At 44.9% G+C, this 16,477-nt stretch overlaps 1 protein-coding gene across 5 annotated transcripts in view; it reads right to left on the reverse strand.

Moving 5' to 3' along the window:
- The window catches only part of EXOC3L4 (exocyst complex component 3 like 4), a 486,275-nt gene that overhangs the window by 180,255 nt on the left and 289,543 nt on the right, over nt 1-16,477 (reverse strand). For all 5 annotated transcript variants that reach the window (XM_085626317.1, XM_085626315.1, XM_085626318.1 and 2 more), the window contains one exon: nt 1,113-1,227. In XM_085626317.1, coding sequence (XP_085482443.1) covers nt 1,113-1,227 — 115 coding nt within the window. The remainder of the gene's footprint in view (nt 1-1,112; nt 1,228-16,477) is intronic.

The raw sequence follows: 16,477 nt of genomic DNA on the forward strand, positions 1-16,477 counted from the left end.
TGCAAGGTAACTGCACTAGCAGCTGCCTGTTTAGTAGTAAAATATAGCATAGCTCTTGTATATTAAGTTTATTTTTAACGTGCACTGTTTATTACAACATTTAGAATTTGATCATAATGACCAAAGAGACTGTGTTGAAAAAATCAATTCGATAATGTCTACACAGAGCAAAGAAAGGTTCTGGGGCATGAATAGGAAATGCCACAAACTTTCTAAGGCGAAAGCATCTGCTTTACACAACTAAGTAACAAAAAGCAAGCATTACAGCATACTGTTAGAAGCTGTCTGACTTTTCCGTGGGAAGAGATCTTATTTTGACAGTGAATCAGCCTTAAACAGTGTGAATGGCTTCAGTAGATGTATCGTACATTTCTACAGTAAGGAGAAGTAAACAAAAAAAAGTTCCACACAAAAGCAAATGAACACATTCATTCAGCATTGGGAACTGATAAGATCCCCCTTTTAAGATATATTAAATACAAGAGATTTCACAAGCACAGCGTAATCACTGTGCAGAAGAAACCTAATAAATGAGAGCCGGTGCACTCACCTGCATCAACCTGCGCAATATAAGCACTAGTAAAGGGGCACCAGTTTGCCCTTGCAGCATCAAATATGACCATATTTCCCAGGGGAAGGTGACAGCACATTGCCACATTGACTACAGCCTTTGGTTGGACCTATCACACTCCTGTCATGGGCTCGCACCCTGTCTTGTCCTTCTGGTATTATTAGTACATGAGATCAAAAGGGTTTACCAAAGGGCAACAACCAATGGCACTTTGGAACTCTGACTGGTGTTTAATCAAATAGTGGAAAAGGTTTCTGGGTACTTAATCTGAGATTTTATGTCAAAGCCATTTAAATAGAATCTATATTTTGTGCACACACCAAATTTAAATCTGGGATTGTTTCTGGTGAGGACATGGAAAAGATCCTGTCAGTGTGTCTGGTAAGGTGTGCAATGGTACCGTTTGAAATTGAGGGACTGAATTCTGGTGCTCCAACCAGGTGCTCCTAGGAATCTGCGCCAAGCATGGGACGGTTGTGTGGCAGACAGCACATGATTGTCATTGGAAAACCTCTGAAAAGATATTAAAATGGTTTCTTACTTGAGTTTGCTGTTCCAGTTTTTTGAAAAAATACTTTTTAAATTCTTTTATTGCTAAAGTAATTTTTTCTTCCAGCACTTTGCTCTCTGTAGTGTCCGTAGTCTTCAATTTACTTCTATAAAGAAAACACATGCACAATGTCCATTATGTTTCAGAAGACTGTGTCATAAATCACAAGCCATATACACACGCATTTCTAACACTGTAGTTGGTGAACTTATCAATGCGATGGGCGTGTATGACAACAATGGCATACTGGCTTTAAACTGACATCGCAAATCAATGATATTGATCAGTGCTACTCTGTAAATCTCATCGTTTGACTTTAAGCCAGATATTGATCAGTAACGCTTCATACATTTGTAGGTGAGAACTCTGTGCAAAGTGAACCAGGGGCTTCAACACACTGCCATCCCATGGGAAAGGAAAGTTCTTCAAAGTTATTTCTAGTCATGGACACAGGTGTTTATAGGCAGCGATCCTGGTAATGCGTCAAACTCTTATTTGCTTTCTTGCCTGTGAAGCTTCTCCATTTGAATAATCTATTATTAGCTCTTAATCAAAAAAAGCTAATGCAGACTTTTCAGATCCCAAAATTTGCAGGTCAATATCATTGTTACCACTGCATTCCAAGATACTGATGAAGCGGTGAATGGATAACTTTCTAGTTTCTTGGACATTTCCTGTGCCTTTGAACCCTGCACAACCAGGTACAGCCCAGAGCACAGAAATTGTCCTTGTGGCAACCATGAATGATATCATGTTACCGCTGGATTAGCGTAATGTCACAACATTAATGTTATTAGATCTTTCGGTTGCCTTTGACACTGTCGATTATTCGTTGGTTATCACCAGTCTCTGTAGCTTGCGACCTAGCTCCAACACCTGGAGATGGTTGTATTTTTCATTGATTAATGCTCACAGGCTTTCTCCATAGCATCTTTCTGCTCTGGATACCAGACTGCTCACCTGTAGAGTCTCAACCATGCACTGTCAATTTGCTGATGCAAAAATGAAAAACTGCAAGTAACGGTTACATCCGACAAATTAATGTATCACCATCACAAACCTGTTTGCCCAAAACGCCAATCCTGCCCACCAATTTAAATAAGGCCGACACAAAGCCGTTTTCGCAGAATATATCAAGGTGTTCAATAGAATGGAACAGATGTTTGTGGTTCAACGTGTTACTCTCAATTCAGCGGTACTCATTTTTTGGCCCTTAGAAGAATAACATGCTGAGTGGACTCACCCAGATTTAAACCTGTAACCATGAAGTGGATGCATTCACTGAAGCTACCAGTCCTAGTGCAAGATGTGGAAGTAAAGTCGTTCACAATTATAAGCGAATTATGACTTTATCAGACTCCATCTCAGGGTGTGCTTGCTCAGAGTAGCTGGTAAGGGGTGTAAGAGGCAGATTTTAAGTTGGGTTTTAAGGCCTTTGCCTCGACATATAGTCATATGGTTTGCAAAGCGCATGGAACAGAAGCAGTACAGCCAGCTGCAGCGAATAAATGGGAAAGATACGTGTTGAATCTTCTGGGATGTGGTGAAACGAAGAACGATCGCCCTATCAGAGGGGGGGGAAAGGCGACCGTCGCCAGCTGTGGCGTAAACCACCTAGGCATGGTTCTGTAACCAGGGAATCTAGCTTCACGGGAGCTCCCAGATACTTTCTGCTCCTTTGTTCCATGTTAACGATGTATTTATTCACTTTGTGCCTGAGTCTGCCCTTTAAGTCCTGCTTCTCGCTACTTCAGCTGACATCGCCTGTCCGCGAGTGACAAGGCTGACACCTGCAGCTCCCTGGAGCTCTGCGTAGCAGCAGCTGCCGCGCGCGCACCGAGCACGGCGCGAGAGCAGCCTCGGTGACCTGCTCCTCTGACTAAAAGCGCAGGAATGGGACTGGAATGCAAAATCATGACGCGCTGATTGGTGCCCCACGGGATCTCGGGCTAACCTAAATATAGAGACAGCAGTGATTTCTTTCGCCTCCGCGGCGTCCTCTTACTGAAAGAAAACGTACTAGCTATTTGCTAAAGATGGCAGGTATTGCGATAGTTCTCAAGTATATCCACTGCTCTTATACTTCTCAATCTGCCAAATACAACAGCACGGCTGTGATCCCTCAATATAATAGTACTGACGTCAATAATCGTGCTGCTGCTCTCTTTTACAATGGGATCCCCAAGGCACCGAGAGAAGCAGGGGCGTGTCTGTGTTTATTTCTACCTCACCTTTTCTTAATATGGGCTTCAGCTTCTCATAAGAGCAGAATCCTAGCAACAATACATCGTTCTATCCCCAAAACAGCACTATTCAGGATCGCCCTGGTTGCCAGTCCTCTGGGCGGAACCTGATGGGTCATGTGATGTGGCAATGGAAACGGAGGTGCACAACTTCCATAGAGATGGAAAGCACCTACGCTGTCAAGGCAAACAAACGTCAAAGAAAAGAATCGGTGCTTCTAGAGGTCTGTCGGGACGGGGATGTCCCTAACGTGGAAAAGTGACGTGCTACCTTCCCCAGTGCTTACTTTGTAAAAACGTAATTGCCAGAGCTCTCGTGAGGAGGCCACTGCAGTTTGTACCACACTTTGCCCCTGCCATGCTGCCAATGTTAGTAACAACACAACTACTAACCATCACACTCTTACAATTGTGACAATGTTGATTATTTCGGGCCCCCAAAGCTATAAGAATGGCTTAGGAGTACGGAAAATAGTCGTATTTTTTTATGTATATTGAATTAATAATTAACTGTTGCTGCGATCTTCGCTAAATTAACGAGACAGCACCGCCTTGTAGCTGACCGCCACAAGCGGTGGTGTTCACAATTGAGTATGGGTGCCGAGCACTGGAAACCACTGGCTCAAAGTTAGCAATGGCCCTGCCAGAAGCAACCTGACTGCATCTGAAACAAGTATCCTGATTTTCTTTTGGCGCCAGTACACACACAAAATCCTGCATAAGCACTAAGGCCTAGGCCAGAAATTGACCACGAGACCCAGAACCTAGCTCTGATGTCAGTAGAAGGGTGTCAAAAGTGTTCTCTGTAGCAGACACAATTCTACTAATCTGTGTCATCTGGGACACGTACTGCGAGCAGTGGCAGGAGCGAACCATTTTTGATTCGCAAATATTAGACAGGCCTTTTTTCAGAGCACAATGCCTACAGGTCTTCTTCCGTAAAGTACTGCTTACATTTCATGCACATATATGAATATATTCCTGTCTACCCAACAGCCAGAAGACAGGCAAAGTTGTGGAATGTCACCTAAAATCTTCCATAAGAACCAACACCTCAGGATAAAGCCTAAGATAGGAACCTCAGACCTGGAATGGAAAACATAGGAGCACTCACTTTTAACTATAAGAGACCGTTTAAGTTACGCTTGGATTGTGGCAAGGAAGGTCATAGGCAGGGAAGTCCCATTCGTTGAATCAGAAATATATTTTATGAAGTATAATGTGAAAAGGGCCACTTGGAACAAGAGGAGTAGGATGTACCTAGGCGTCAATGATTAGGCTGGCAACTCAACAGGAGGTGATAGCAAGTGTGTTAGTACATAAACATCTCTTAGGGTTTCTGAAGCCAACAGCATCTTATTAGAAGCCACCCAGGGTGCAACAAATAGAGTGATTAACCCCTTCGCCTTGAGGCCGCCCCCCTGCGCTAAGCCTTTTTTGGCTATTTGGGACAGGTTAAGCTTAGGTCCCCATAATTCTTTGTCCGCCTAAGGTATTCACGCCAAATTTGCACCTATTTTTCCACCATCATGAGGATTCAAAAGGTAGCAAACACAAGGAGATGATTGACGGAGCGCTGAAACTTTTCAGACACTCACCCCTAGTCACAGATCTGGGTTGAATCCATCATCATTTTCTAGCTCACTTCGTCACCTCAGTTCAGACCCAACTATATGCAAATCAGTCTTGACCCTCATGGGAACAGCCCAGCCCAAACTGGCAAGCCAGGTCTTCCCTGAACCGGAAACAAGCATATTGGGACTGGTTTCGGAGTAACACCCCTCATCAGCCAGGCTAGCTTGAATCCAGTGGCAAAGCGAGCAAGGGACTCATGTCTGGGCATACCCTGCCAACTTAGGGAGAACAAAGCAAACAGAAGGAGATGATGGACGGAGCGCTGAAACTTTTCAGACACTCACCCCCAGTCACAGATCTGGGCTGAATCCATCATCGTTCTTTAGCTCACTTCGCCACCTCAGGCCAGACCCAGCTATATTTAAATCAGTCTTGACCCTGTGCCTCATGGAACCAGTCTAGTCCGAAATGCCAAGCCAGGTCTTCCCTGAACCGGAAACAAGCATCCTGAGACCAATTTCGGGGTAACACCCCTCATCAGCCAGGCTAGCTTGAATCCAGTGGCAAAGTGAGCAAGGGACCCACGTTTGGGCATACCCTGCCAACTTAGGGCACACAAAGCAAACACAAGGAGATGATGGATGGTGTGTTGAAACTTTTCAGACACTCACCCCCAGTCACAGATCTAGGTTGAATCCATCATCGTTCTTTAGCTCACTTCGACACCTCAGTTCAGACCCAGATATATGAAAATCAGTCTTGACTCTGTGCCTCATGGGTACAGTCCCGCCCGAACTGCCAAGCCAGGTCTACCATGAACCGGAAACCAGCATCCTGGGACCAGTTTCGGGGTAACACCCCTCGTCAGCCAAGCTAGCTTGAATCCAATGGCAAAGTGAGCAAGGGACCCACGTCTGGGCATACCCTGCCAACTTAGGGTGAACAAAGCAAACACAAGGAGATGATGAACGGAGCGCTGAAACTTTTCAGACACTCACCCCAGTCACAAATCTGAGTTGAATCTATCATCATTCTTTAGCTCATTTCGCCACCTCAGTTCAGACCCAGCTATATGCAAATCAATCTTGACCCTGTGCCTAACTGGAACAGTCCAGTCCAAACTGGCAAGCCAGGTCTTCCCTGAACCGGAAACAAGCATCCTGGGACCAGTTTCGGGGTGAGGTAATTCAGTTTTCGTATTTAGCCACCATCTTGTGTCTTTCCGCCATTTTGTGTTGCTCTCACTCAGGCAGTACGGGAACGAGGAGTTGTTTTCCCTCATCCTACTGCAACGTGTCAAATAACCTCCCGCCTCTGTTTATAGCTGGTGTCAGGGTCTGGCCGACTCCATTAATCCTCGTCTGGTTTGACTGATCCCTGTTTCAACTATCTGTTGGTTCGCACCATTCTTTCCTGACTTTATCTTATCCTCTGGCCTTCGCTATTCTTTACTCGTATTCTCTCATTTCACAACTGTCCTCCGGGGCATACAAATGTGCCCTGCCACCTGCCAATCGACTCATAAACACTACCACTGATTAACTTGTGGGGAAGGGTGACAAACACAGTTGGAAGAGAGGCTTATTTGAGTTACTTAATATCTTGTTTTCACATTCTTCTCATTGGTTAACCCTGTATGCATTGGGAGTGTTGTTTGTGAATATGTGTGTTATAAAAGATTGTGCGCCACGAAGTAAAGTGGCAGTCTCCTAAGAACATACCGAGTGTACTTCTGGGACAACTGTACTTAGCTGCAGCTAATAAACCTTATCTTCTACGCCTGACGGAGTGTCCCGTGTCTCTGTTCGACAAAGCAGGTGAACTCAGGAGATTAAGGCGTACCCTGCGCCGCCAGACCCATAAGGTCTAGGTTTTTCAATTTGGCGCCCGAACGTGGGCCGGCTTCAGAGGTAGCAGGTCTGCCCGAGGATCGTGAGGAGCCCCGCAAGAAAATTCTGGAGGAATCGCGAACCACGTCAAGCGACCCCTGTATGTCGAAGTGGTCCGAAGGTCTTTTGCAGCGCGGTTTCTCCTTTCTGACGGCTGCTCACGACTGCTGCCCTGACTGCCGCCCTGCTTTGGTCCCTTTGATGATGTTTGGTATCGCGAGACATTAGACAGGCCTCTGTTGGCGTAAGAAGACACTTAGTTAAGTATTGGTGGGTAGCTCCCACTTTTTTGTTTTGTTTTGATTTGGGTCTTTGATTCGGCTATTGCAAAAGCCGAAGCCGAGGGGTGAGTACGTTTGTGCTGTATTATTTGATTTAACCCCTTGATGTTTGTGAACAGTCCAGTGAAATAACGATGCCTGGTTTGAATAAGTTTAGGAAGTTCTGTTGTCTTGGTTGTAATAGGGATTCCCGGCTGGAGGACTCTTGTCCGATTCCTCCGGTTGGAACTCCCACCTATGAGCTTTATTCAAAACATGGTGTCGGCCCCATTGCCTTTAATAAGGCATGGATCCGATACACGAAGAACGATGGCGTTCTACAGTGGCCACAAAATGGTAGTTTTGAGCCTGACATATTAGACAATTTGGAAGCGATATTATTCAAAAGACAAGCCCGGCCGGCAATCTTTGACTCTTTCCGCTTCTGGCGTAAGGAAGCCAAACAGAAAGAAATTAAGCAGGCAAAACGAGATAAGAAAGCACAAAATATGATGATTATACAGGCTGCCCAGCAGTTTAAAGATAATGAGATTGATAATGCAATGGAAATTTCAGAGAGACAGCATCGTATGGCAATAGATAGATGCTATCCGGAGTTGCCTAATTCCCCTTCTGATAAAAGTAAGGATCTGGAGGAAGACCCTTTGATGTCTCACCTATTGAGATTGCCTCCACCCTATGTACAAGGTGCTAATGCACCCCCCGTTGTTACAACCTGTTCAGTTGCCTGTTGTTCCCCCACCTGTTCCGGTTCTTCCACATTTGCCCCTTCCGGTATTACCACTTCCACCTCTCGTGCCGCCGATTCCTTTGTCTCCATGTCCTGAACCCCAATCTTCTTTGCCTTCGGCTCCCCTTATAACTGCCAGTACCTCTCCTGTATCGCCTAATACCTTGTCCCCTGTCCTTATGTCTAATTCTCCTACTGTGCGCAAACGAATAACAGATACTGTCTCTGGTTATTTGTCCCCTTTCTTTGGGACTCTGAACATGTCTCCAGCTTTCTCTCGAAGACAGTCTCGTAGTCAACTTCCAGGTTCCGACGAACGGGTGGTATTGGACTCTCTCGCTAGCAAATGGATCGAGAAGGGTCCCCAGTATAGTGTGAAAGATATCATGATCACCTTTCATCGGTGGGATGCGCCCATGCAGAGATATGTATTTAATGTTATGTGTGACACTCTCGCTAAAGGATGGGAGGATATGGATTTGGGTTTACTTCCCCAGGGTCTGTTGGATGTTCAGGCTAATTTCGATAAAGGACTCATTGTGGGTTCTAAGGTTGAGGACGCCGTAAGGACACTTGTTACTTTTAGGTCGCTATTTTCTTCACAAACTTTTCTTGATTCTGATCCTGCTGTTCGGCAGACATTGAAACATTACCCAATGAGAGAGGTTCCTCCGCTATGGAGGGAAGAGGTTGCGCAAGCAGGAAATAATCCAGCTATTCCCGCTCACTTACAGCATATATGGGTAAATGTCCCCTGGAAGAGATCTGATGTTTTGGCTCTCAAACAATCTTTACCGGATCCCCGAAAAAACCCTGCTGGTTACTATAAAGAATTGTCTCAGACTGTTGATGCCTGTATTATGAATTTAGCCGATATTGACATGTTGATGGGAAATGTAGTCCCACAAGCGTTATGGGCTCGGATTCGTAGAGAGGATCACGCTCAGGAATTTGGTGGTACATGGAATGCTATAACTGCCTCGGATAGAGCACAAGTGGGTGGTGCTAAGCCTGATGTTTTGATCACAGAACTCCCTGGTAGGATTATTACTTTAATGAAAACAATGGTGCCCGCCTTACGAGTTAATTGGGATAAATTAGCTGCGTGTAGGCAGAAGAAAGATGAGAGTGTCTCCGATTTCTTCACTCGTTTTGAGTAGACGTTTATTGATCACAGTGGTCAGGATATTACTACGGAGGGTGGACAGCGATTATTTGTAGATGAATTCGTATTTAATTTGCTCCCCGAGTTGTCACATAAGTTAAAAGACTCTGAAAGTTCATGCGCTGTTTCTTCTCCTGCTCAGATATTGGCTTCTGCTCAATATTACGAAAACAGGGACAAAGAGGAAAAAGACAAGCAAGAGAAAAAGACTAACGAATTAAAAACGAAGGTTCTTCTGCAACAAGCTTATCCTCCTCGCTCTGCTCAGCGCCAGTTTCAACAGCCTCCCCAGTTTCCAAGGGTGTTTCAAAAGCCTGAGCCCTATATTCCGCGGCCTTTGTTAGGTCCTAACCAATGCGCCTATTGAAGGGAGGAAGGTCACTTTAAGAATGGCTGCCCGGTTTTATTACAGCGTAATGGAGGACTATCTACTCCACGAGGTCGTGGTGGTTCCCAGTTAGCGCCCAGGGGTAGAGGTCGAGGTATGTTGCCCCAGACACAGCGCTCCCCTCCACCTCCACATTCTACGAACTACTTTGATCAGCAAAATACTCAGTCTACACAGTATTACAATGATGATTACTATGTTGAAGGTGAGAATGACGGTCTTCACGCTAACTAGGACAGCCATAGACAAAGTGAGGGAGTTGCATCGATTCCAGTAGATCAGAATGGGCCTTATGGTAATGTCACTACAATGGGTGTTTCAGAGCCATTTCTTTTAGATACTGGTGCGATGAGAAGTTCTATTATTCACTCCAAACTCCCTGGGGCACCTTTGTCTGGCTTAACAAACGTATCCGTAGGATGTTCTGGCGCCCCAGTTCATAGCCCGGTCTCTTGTCCTCTGCCTATTTCAATTCGTTCTTATGATTTGGAAGCTCCGCTCCTTTTAACAACTGGTTGCGGCAAAAATCTGTTGGGTTTGGATTTATTGAAAAGATTGCATGCAACGATATATTGTTCTCCTTCTGGTGTGCAACTCGTTTTGGGGCAGAAACTGACTTCTCCAATGTACTTGTCTAAAGATCAATTTACGCATTGGGATGTTGGATAGAATTGTCAGAACATCAGCGTTGGCTGTTAACAGATGCCTATGTACTGCCTGTAGTTGCTATGGCACATGGTCCAGCCCAAATCAGTGCGAAAGAAATATGTAATCTTCTGGCTCCAGTGTGGCTGAATGAAGGGATTCCAAATGTGCAGATAATTTAGTGAAGCATTGTATCGTTTGCTTGATGCATAATCCAGGAAAGGGAACCCCAACTCCAGCAGGTCATTTTGCTCCCCCAACATATCCTTTTGAGGTGTTGCAAATTGATTATATCCACAAGGAACGATGCAACAATCTCAAATATGTCTTGGTGGTGGTGTGTGCCTTCTCCAGATGGATAGAGGCCTACCCCCTGAAAGACAACACTGCTTTGTCCACTGCCAAAGTTCTTCTAAAAGAGTTCTTCCATAGGTTTGGTTTGCCACGCATTGTCTGGAGTGACAATGGAAGTGAATTTGTGGGCCAAATTATGAAAAAGGTGTGTGCCGGTCTTGGTATTCGGCAGAAATTCCATGCGGCGAACCATCCCCAATCAGCGGGTTTGGTAGAGTGCTATAACGGCACTCTCAAACTCAAGGTTGCAAAGGTACAGGCTAGCACGGGACTTGCCTGGCCCGATGCCTTACCTTTGGCTCTCCTATCCACTAGAACAACAGTACATTCTCGTTTGGGACTCAGCCCATACGAGGTTGTTTTTGGGCGCCCGGCTAATGTTTGGGAGTCCCTCGCCCTAAAAAGTATTCTGACATACAGTATCCAATGCTGATTGACTACTTGCATGACCTCACCACTAAATTACGTGTTCTCCACCAACATGTTCAAAACGCTTTGCCAGAGGTCTCCACAGACCCAGGTCATTCCATCCAACCGGGAGACTGAGTCTATGTGAAAAACTCTCAGAGGACAAGGAATTTGGAACCTCGTTGGAAGGCGCCTCGACAGGTTCTTCTGGTGACACGTACAGCAGTGAAAGTCGAAGGGAAAAAGAACTGGATCCATGGCGTGCACTGCAAAAAGGTGCCATTGCCCTTGCCTTTTGACCAGTGGGTCCGTAAGGGTGTAGGTGATTATGAAGGCGAAAGGGTCCCTCGGTTTGTACCTTTCAGTAGTGCACACCTAGATGGAGCTCGGTCGGAGAAAGAAGATGACGACGTTTTACAAGAAGCAGTACCGCCACATCTCCGATTGAACACCACAGATCCACAGACACTATTTCAGGACCAAACTGTACTGAACAGAACTCGATATAATTTAAGGCCTAGACTGGTCAAGGACACCTGAGATTTTCATCTCTTTCGTGACATGTATCATCTGTCCAGGTTGCAGGGTCACGGTAAGAGTCATGGTTCGTGACCTGTATAGTGGCTAGGCCCCCAGGACCTGCAGTGTCATAGGACGGCTAATAATAACAGCCAAGTGAGTGAGGAAGATTGCTGTGAGCAACAATTTTAGAGGATGGATGTCAAATTGGGAAAGAATAATAAGAAGGAAGAGATGAGAAAGAAATATTGTAAATTAGTGTACAGTCAATGTGGCATAACATTGTGTGTTCTTATGTTTTCTAGAATCTTATTGGCTTGTATAGGTTGGATTGTTCATGCTATGCAGCACTAATCTGTCCCTACTTCTATTTCCTTGCCTTTTCATTCTACTATCTCCCCACATCAGTTATATACGCTTCCCCAACATGAACTAATCAGGAGAACAGAATATTTTAACAATTCATTTGTCCAGTTGTTGCATCAACACCAATTGGTAGTCAGCACAACCGACTGTTGGGTGTGTGGACTTATGCCTCATACCACAGACAAAGGGATGCCATATTTAGCCCTTCCATTTTCTTATGAAGGTTCCGCTTGGGCCTATTTTGTGATGTTTTCAAATGCATATCAGAACCGATTTAGACGTCCAGTTGGTTCACTTGGTAGTGGGCAAGATTCTAGTCATAGTTCTCTGATAAAAGTAATAGTGGCTATGGCTAGAATTGTGGAGAATAGTAGGGTTCCTGTTGATGAGACTCGTTACGCTACTAGCCTTACAGATAGAGTTAAACAGGGAAAATCTTCACCAATTTGGACTGTGCCTCATCGAGGTAACTTTTGTGTACAAATGAATGGCCAGACTACTGACACTGGACAAGGAAAGAGTGTTTGTTCCCATACATACATTCACACATCTCAGAATTCTCCACCGTTAGTACCATCCCAGGGCACGTATTTTGTCTGCCACGATAGAGCGTACACGTGGCTACCAACGGATTTTTCAGGAACATGCTATATAGCCTTTCTTCTCCCCCTACATACACTGCTTCTTCGGGACATCACAGAAACAGATATGGCAGAGGGATTATTGATTCTAAAGACACGGCAGGACAAGAGGGAGGTGATTTCCTTAAAGGATTTCTTCCTTTTTGGGGCCCAATGGCCAACAGTAGAAACATGAGACAATTGGTTCGTGTTGTTGAAACTACCATAGATGTCACTGTGGGAGCCTTGAGTAATCTCACAGCTGAACTTCAAGCGGATCATCTCATGACATTGCAGAACCGGATTGCTCTGGATGTTATTCTCGCGGATCGTGGTGGAGTTTGTAAATTGATCGGATCCAGCTGTTGCATTTATATACCTGACGATGCCCCTACGGTATACCAAGCCATCTCCAAATTACATGTGATCTCCGAGTCGATTCATCAGGACGAAGGAGATTGGTCTTTATTGGAATGGTTTTGGGGATTACTGTCCAAATGGGGATGGAAGGTATTAACATTCCTTGGAGTGGTTTTGGCCATCATTTTTTCCTGTTGTCTCAGTATGCAGGCCCCGCCATCTGTGGTCTTTGTGCCTCTATGTGCGTCCCAAGGCCTGTGCCACGGAAGACGGAGAGCATTAAAATGATGTTGCAGCAACAGTTTGATGACCTCATGGCCATTGACGTCGACTCAGATTAAAATGAGTCTGTGTGTCTTGCCTGAGTAATGGCAAAAGGAGGGTCTGAGTTAATTCATTTTCGTATTTAGCCACCATCTTGTGTCTTTCTGCCATTTTGTGTTGCCCTCACTCAGGCAGTATGGGAATGAGGTGTTGTTTTCCCTCATCCTACTGCAACGTGTCAAATAACCTACTGCCTCTGTTTATAGCTGGTGTCAGGGTCTGGCCGACTCCACTAATCCTCGTCTGGTTTGACTGATCCCTGTTTCAACTATCTGTTGGTTCGCACCATTCTTTCCTGACTTTATCTTATCCTCTGGCCTTCGCTATTCTTTACTCGTATTCTCTCATTTAACAACTGTCCTCCGGGGCATACAAATGTGCCCTGCCACCTGCAAGTCGACTTATAAACACTACCACTGATTAACTTGTGGGGAAGGGTGACAAACACAGTTGGAAGAGAGGCTTATTTGAGTTACTTAATATCTTGTTTTCACATTCTTCTCATTGGTTAACCCTGTATGCATTGGGAGTGTTCTTTGTGAATATGTGTGTTATAAAAGATTGTGCGCCACGAAGTAAAGTGGCAGTCTCCTAAGAACATACCGAGTGTACTTCTGGGACAACTGTACTTAGCTGCAGCTTATAAACCTTATCTTCTACGCTTAACGGAGTGTCCCGTGTCTCTGTTCGACAAAGCAGGTGAACTCAGGAGATTAAGGCGTACCCTGCGCCGCCAGACCCATAAGGTTTAGGTTCTTCAGGGGTAACACCTCTCATCAGCCAGGCTAGCTTGAATCCAGTGGCAAAGTGAGCAAGGGACCAAAGGGATTCAAAAGGTACCCAGGGTTTGTGGATTCCCTTGGAGGGGACAGAGACATTTTACAAAATACAGTTTCGTTTTGGGTGTTTTGGGACAATTGGGAGAAAAAATCTGCACAAGGAAGCGTCTGTTTTTCCCCCTGAAAATGGCAAAAACAAAGGGTTTGCGGTTTAAAACCACCATCTTCCCAGCTTTCAGGAACAGGCAGACTTGAACTAAAAAACACAAATTTTTCAACACAGTTTTGGCATTTTACTGGTAGATAGACCATTTTCCTATTTTTGTGTTTTCAACCTCCTTCCAGTTAGTGTTGGAAACGGATGTGAAACCCATGGTGGATCTCAGAAAGCTATGCATTTCTGAAAACTAGACACAATTCTGAAATCAGCAAGGGATCATTTGTGTAGATCCTTCAAGGTTTCCTATAAAAAGTACCAATTGAAATAAAAAAATATTGAAATTGAGTTGTGTTAGACCTGGCATCTTTGGCATGTTTTACCCCAGTCTTTATTGCTTCTGGCCTCCTGTTTTTGACTGCGTGCCGCATTTAGTTTTTACTGGTTTTAGAATTCTGGACACGTTACCACTGCTGATCATTGCTAAAGTGCCAGTGCTCCCTGTGTAAATGGTGATTGTGATTGGTTATTCACGACTGCCATATTTGATTTACTGGTAAGACCCTAGTAAAATGAACTGAGTTTGCCCAGTGCCTGTAAATCAAATGCTACTAGTGGGCTAGCAGCCCTGATTGTGCCACCCACATGAGCAGCCTTCCAAACATATCTCTGACCTTCCACTGCAGTGTCTGTGTGGACAGTCTTAAACTGCCATGTTGACCTGGAAAATGCTGCCACTTGCCAGGTCCAAACCTTCCCTTTTACTACATATAAATCCCTCCTAAAGTGGTCCCAAGTTAGACACATGGATAGGAAGCAGTGTATGTGAAAGGTAGGACATGTACTGGTGTACTTTACATGTCCTGATAGTAAAAGGCTGATCATTTCGTTTTTCACTATTGCAAGGACTATCTCTCAAATAGGTTATCATTGGAGCTGTAACTACGAAAAAAAGGGGTTGGGGAACTAGGAGCGAAAAAGAGGTCTAGTGCCCGTGCTCCAAAAATAAGTATACTCCAAATAGGGGGTCACCTATCCATCCTCCGGTCTGCCCAAATGCATTCGGGCAGACGGAAGGAAGGGTAGGTGCGGCCACATGAAATAGTAACCAAAACTATGTGCTGGTGTGCACCCTTTCGTCCTGACCCATGTGGCACATTCCATATTGAGAATAGGTTGGATAAGTAAAAGATAAGTTCCAATAGGCGGTGCCACCCTAATAGAGGAGGGCCCTCTCTCACCTGTTACTACATACAATTTTTCTGGTCCTGAAGAAGCGCCAGGGATCTCTGTCTAAGACCAACAGGGTGCGAAACAGGTTGACCCAATAATAAAAAAAGCAAATTCTTCACTCACGTTTACATTTGACTACTAAGGGACATTACAACCCACAAGTAGCACCAACCATCTGTTTTTTTAATCTGACAGAGGAATCCACCCATTAAAATAACATAGTACGGATATCCCCTAGTCAGTTTTACACTCACTCACTTCCCTAGGAGCACTCCCTAACACACATCATAAGGCGAGAATATCAAAAGATATCTGCTAAAGTGACCCTTTGGGGAACCCATAGGGCTTTGATGCGCCGTACCGACGAGGAGCAACCACCCTATGATGAAGTATTACAGCCCTTGGGATGTGTGCGGGCAACAAGTAAAAGTCTTCCTGACTTCCCTATCTTCACCCTAGATCTTCCTTGTTCTTTGGCTCTTCTTTAGGAACAGTGACCCCCCTATTTGGAGTATCATTGGATCTACCCTGTAACATCTTACAAGTCTAACTTTCAATTGGGAAGGGATAGAGATTTGGAGTTTGGAGTCTCCGAACTCATAATTTAAAAATACATCTTTTAATGAAGTTGTTTTTTAAATTGCGTGTTTGAAAATGCCACTTTTAGAAAGTACCGTTTTCTTGCTTTACCATTCTGTGCCTCTGCCTGCCTGTGGAATCAATGTCTGAGGGAGGGTGACAGTTGGGCTATTTGTGCATTCGCTCTAGACAGTTGTCACTGACACCTGAGTAGGGTTGTGCCTGTCCTCGCACAAAGCTGTCTCCACCCCCTTGTACTGTGTCTGGAGCTGGGTCAACTTCAAAGGCAGAACATGGTATAAGTACTGGAGCCGTGACACCATAACTTCAGAACACTTCTGGACTAAGAGGAGATTCTGCCAAGAAGTACAGCTAGATGCTGTAGAAGGGGAACTGCTACTATGCTTGTTGCTTTGTTGTGCTGGCCTACTGCTTGCTGCTTCTGTCTTGGCCAGTGAAAGTACTGGACTTTGCTTTCTGTATCCTGCTTGCCAAGGTTCTCCAAGGGCTTGTGTGTGCTTGCCTCTTGTTAAGAAGTCTCAGGATCATCAAAGACTTCATCTGCAGCCCCTGAACTCCTTTGCTGGGAGTTCTGACCTGCCAAGAGGTGCCTATTCTAGTTCTGGGCCCTTGGAGGTGGTTTTTGCTGCACTCAGAACTCAGGACTCAGAAAATTATCCACACATCAATCACCAGTGCCTGTTTTTCCTGATGCAACACCACTGTGCAGTAGAAAAATCA

Source organism: Triturus cristatus, chromosome 9, assembly GCF_964204655.1.
Source record: "Triturus cristatus chromosome 9, aTriCri1.1, whole genome shotgun sequence".
NCBI classification, from domain to species: domain Eukaryota; kingdom Metazoa; phylum Chordata; class Amphibia; order Caudata; family Salamandridae; genus Triturus; species Triturus cristatus.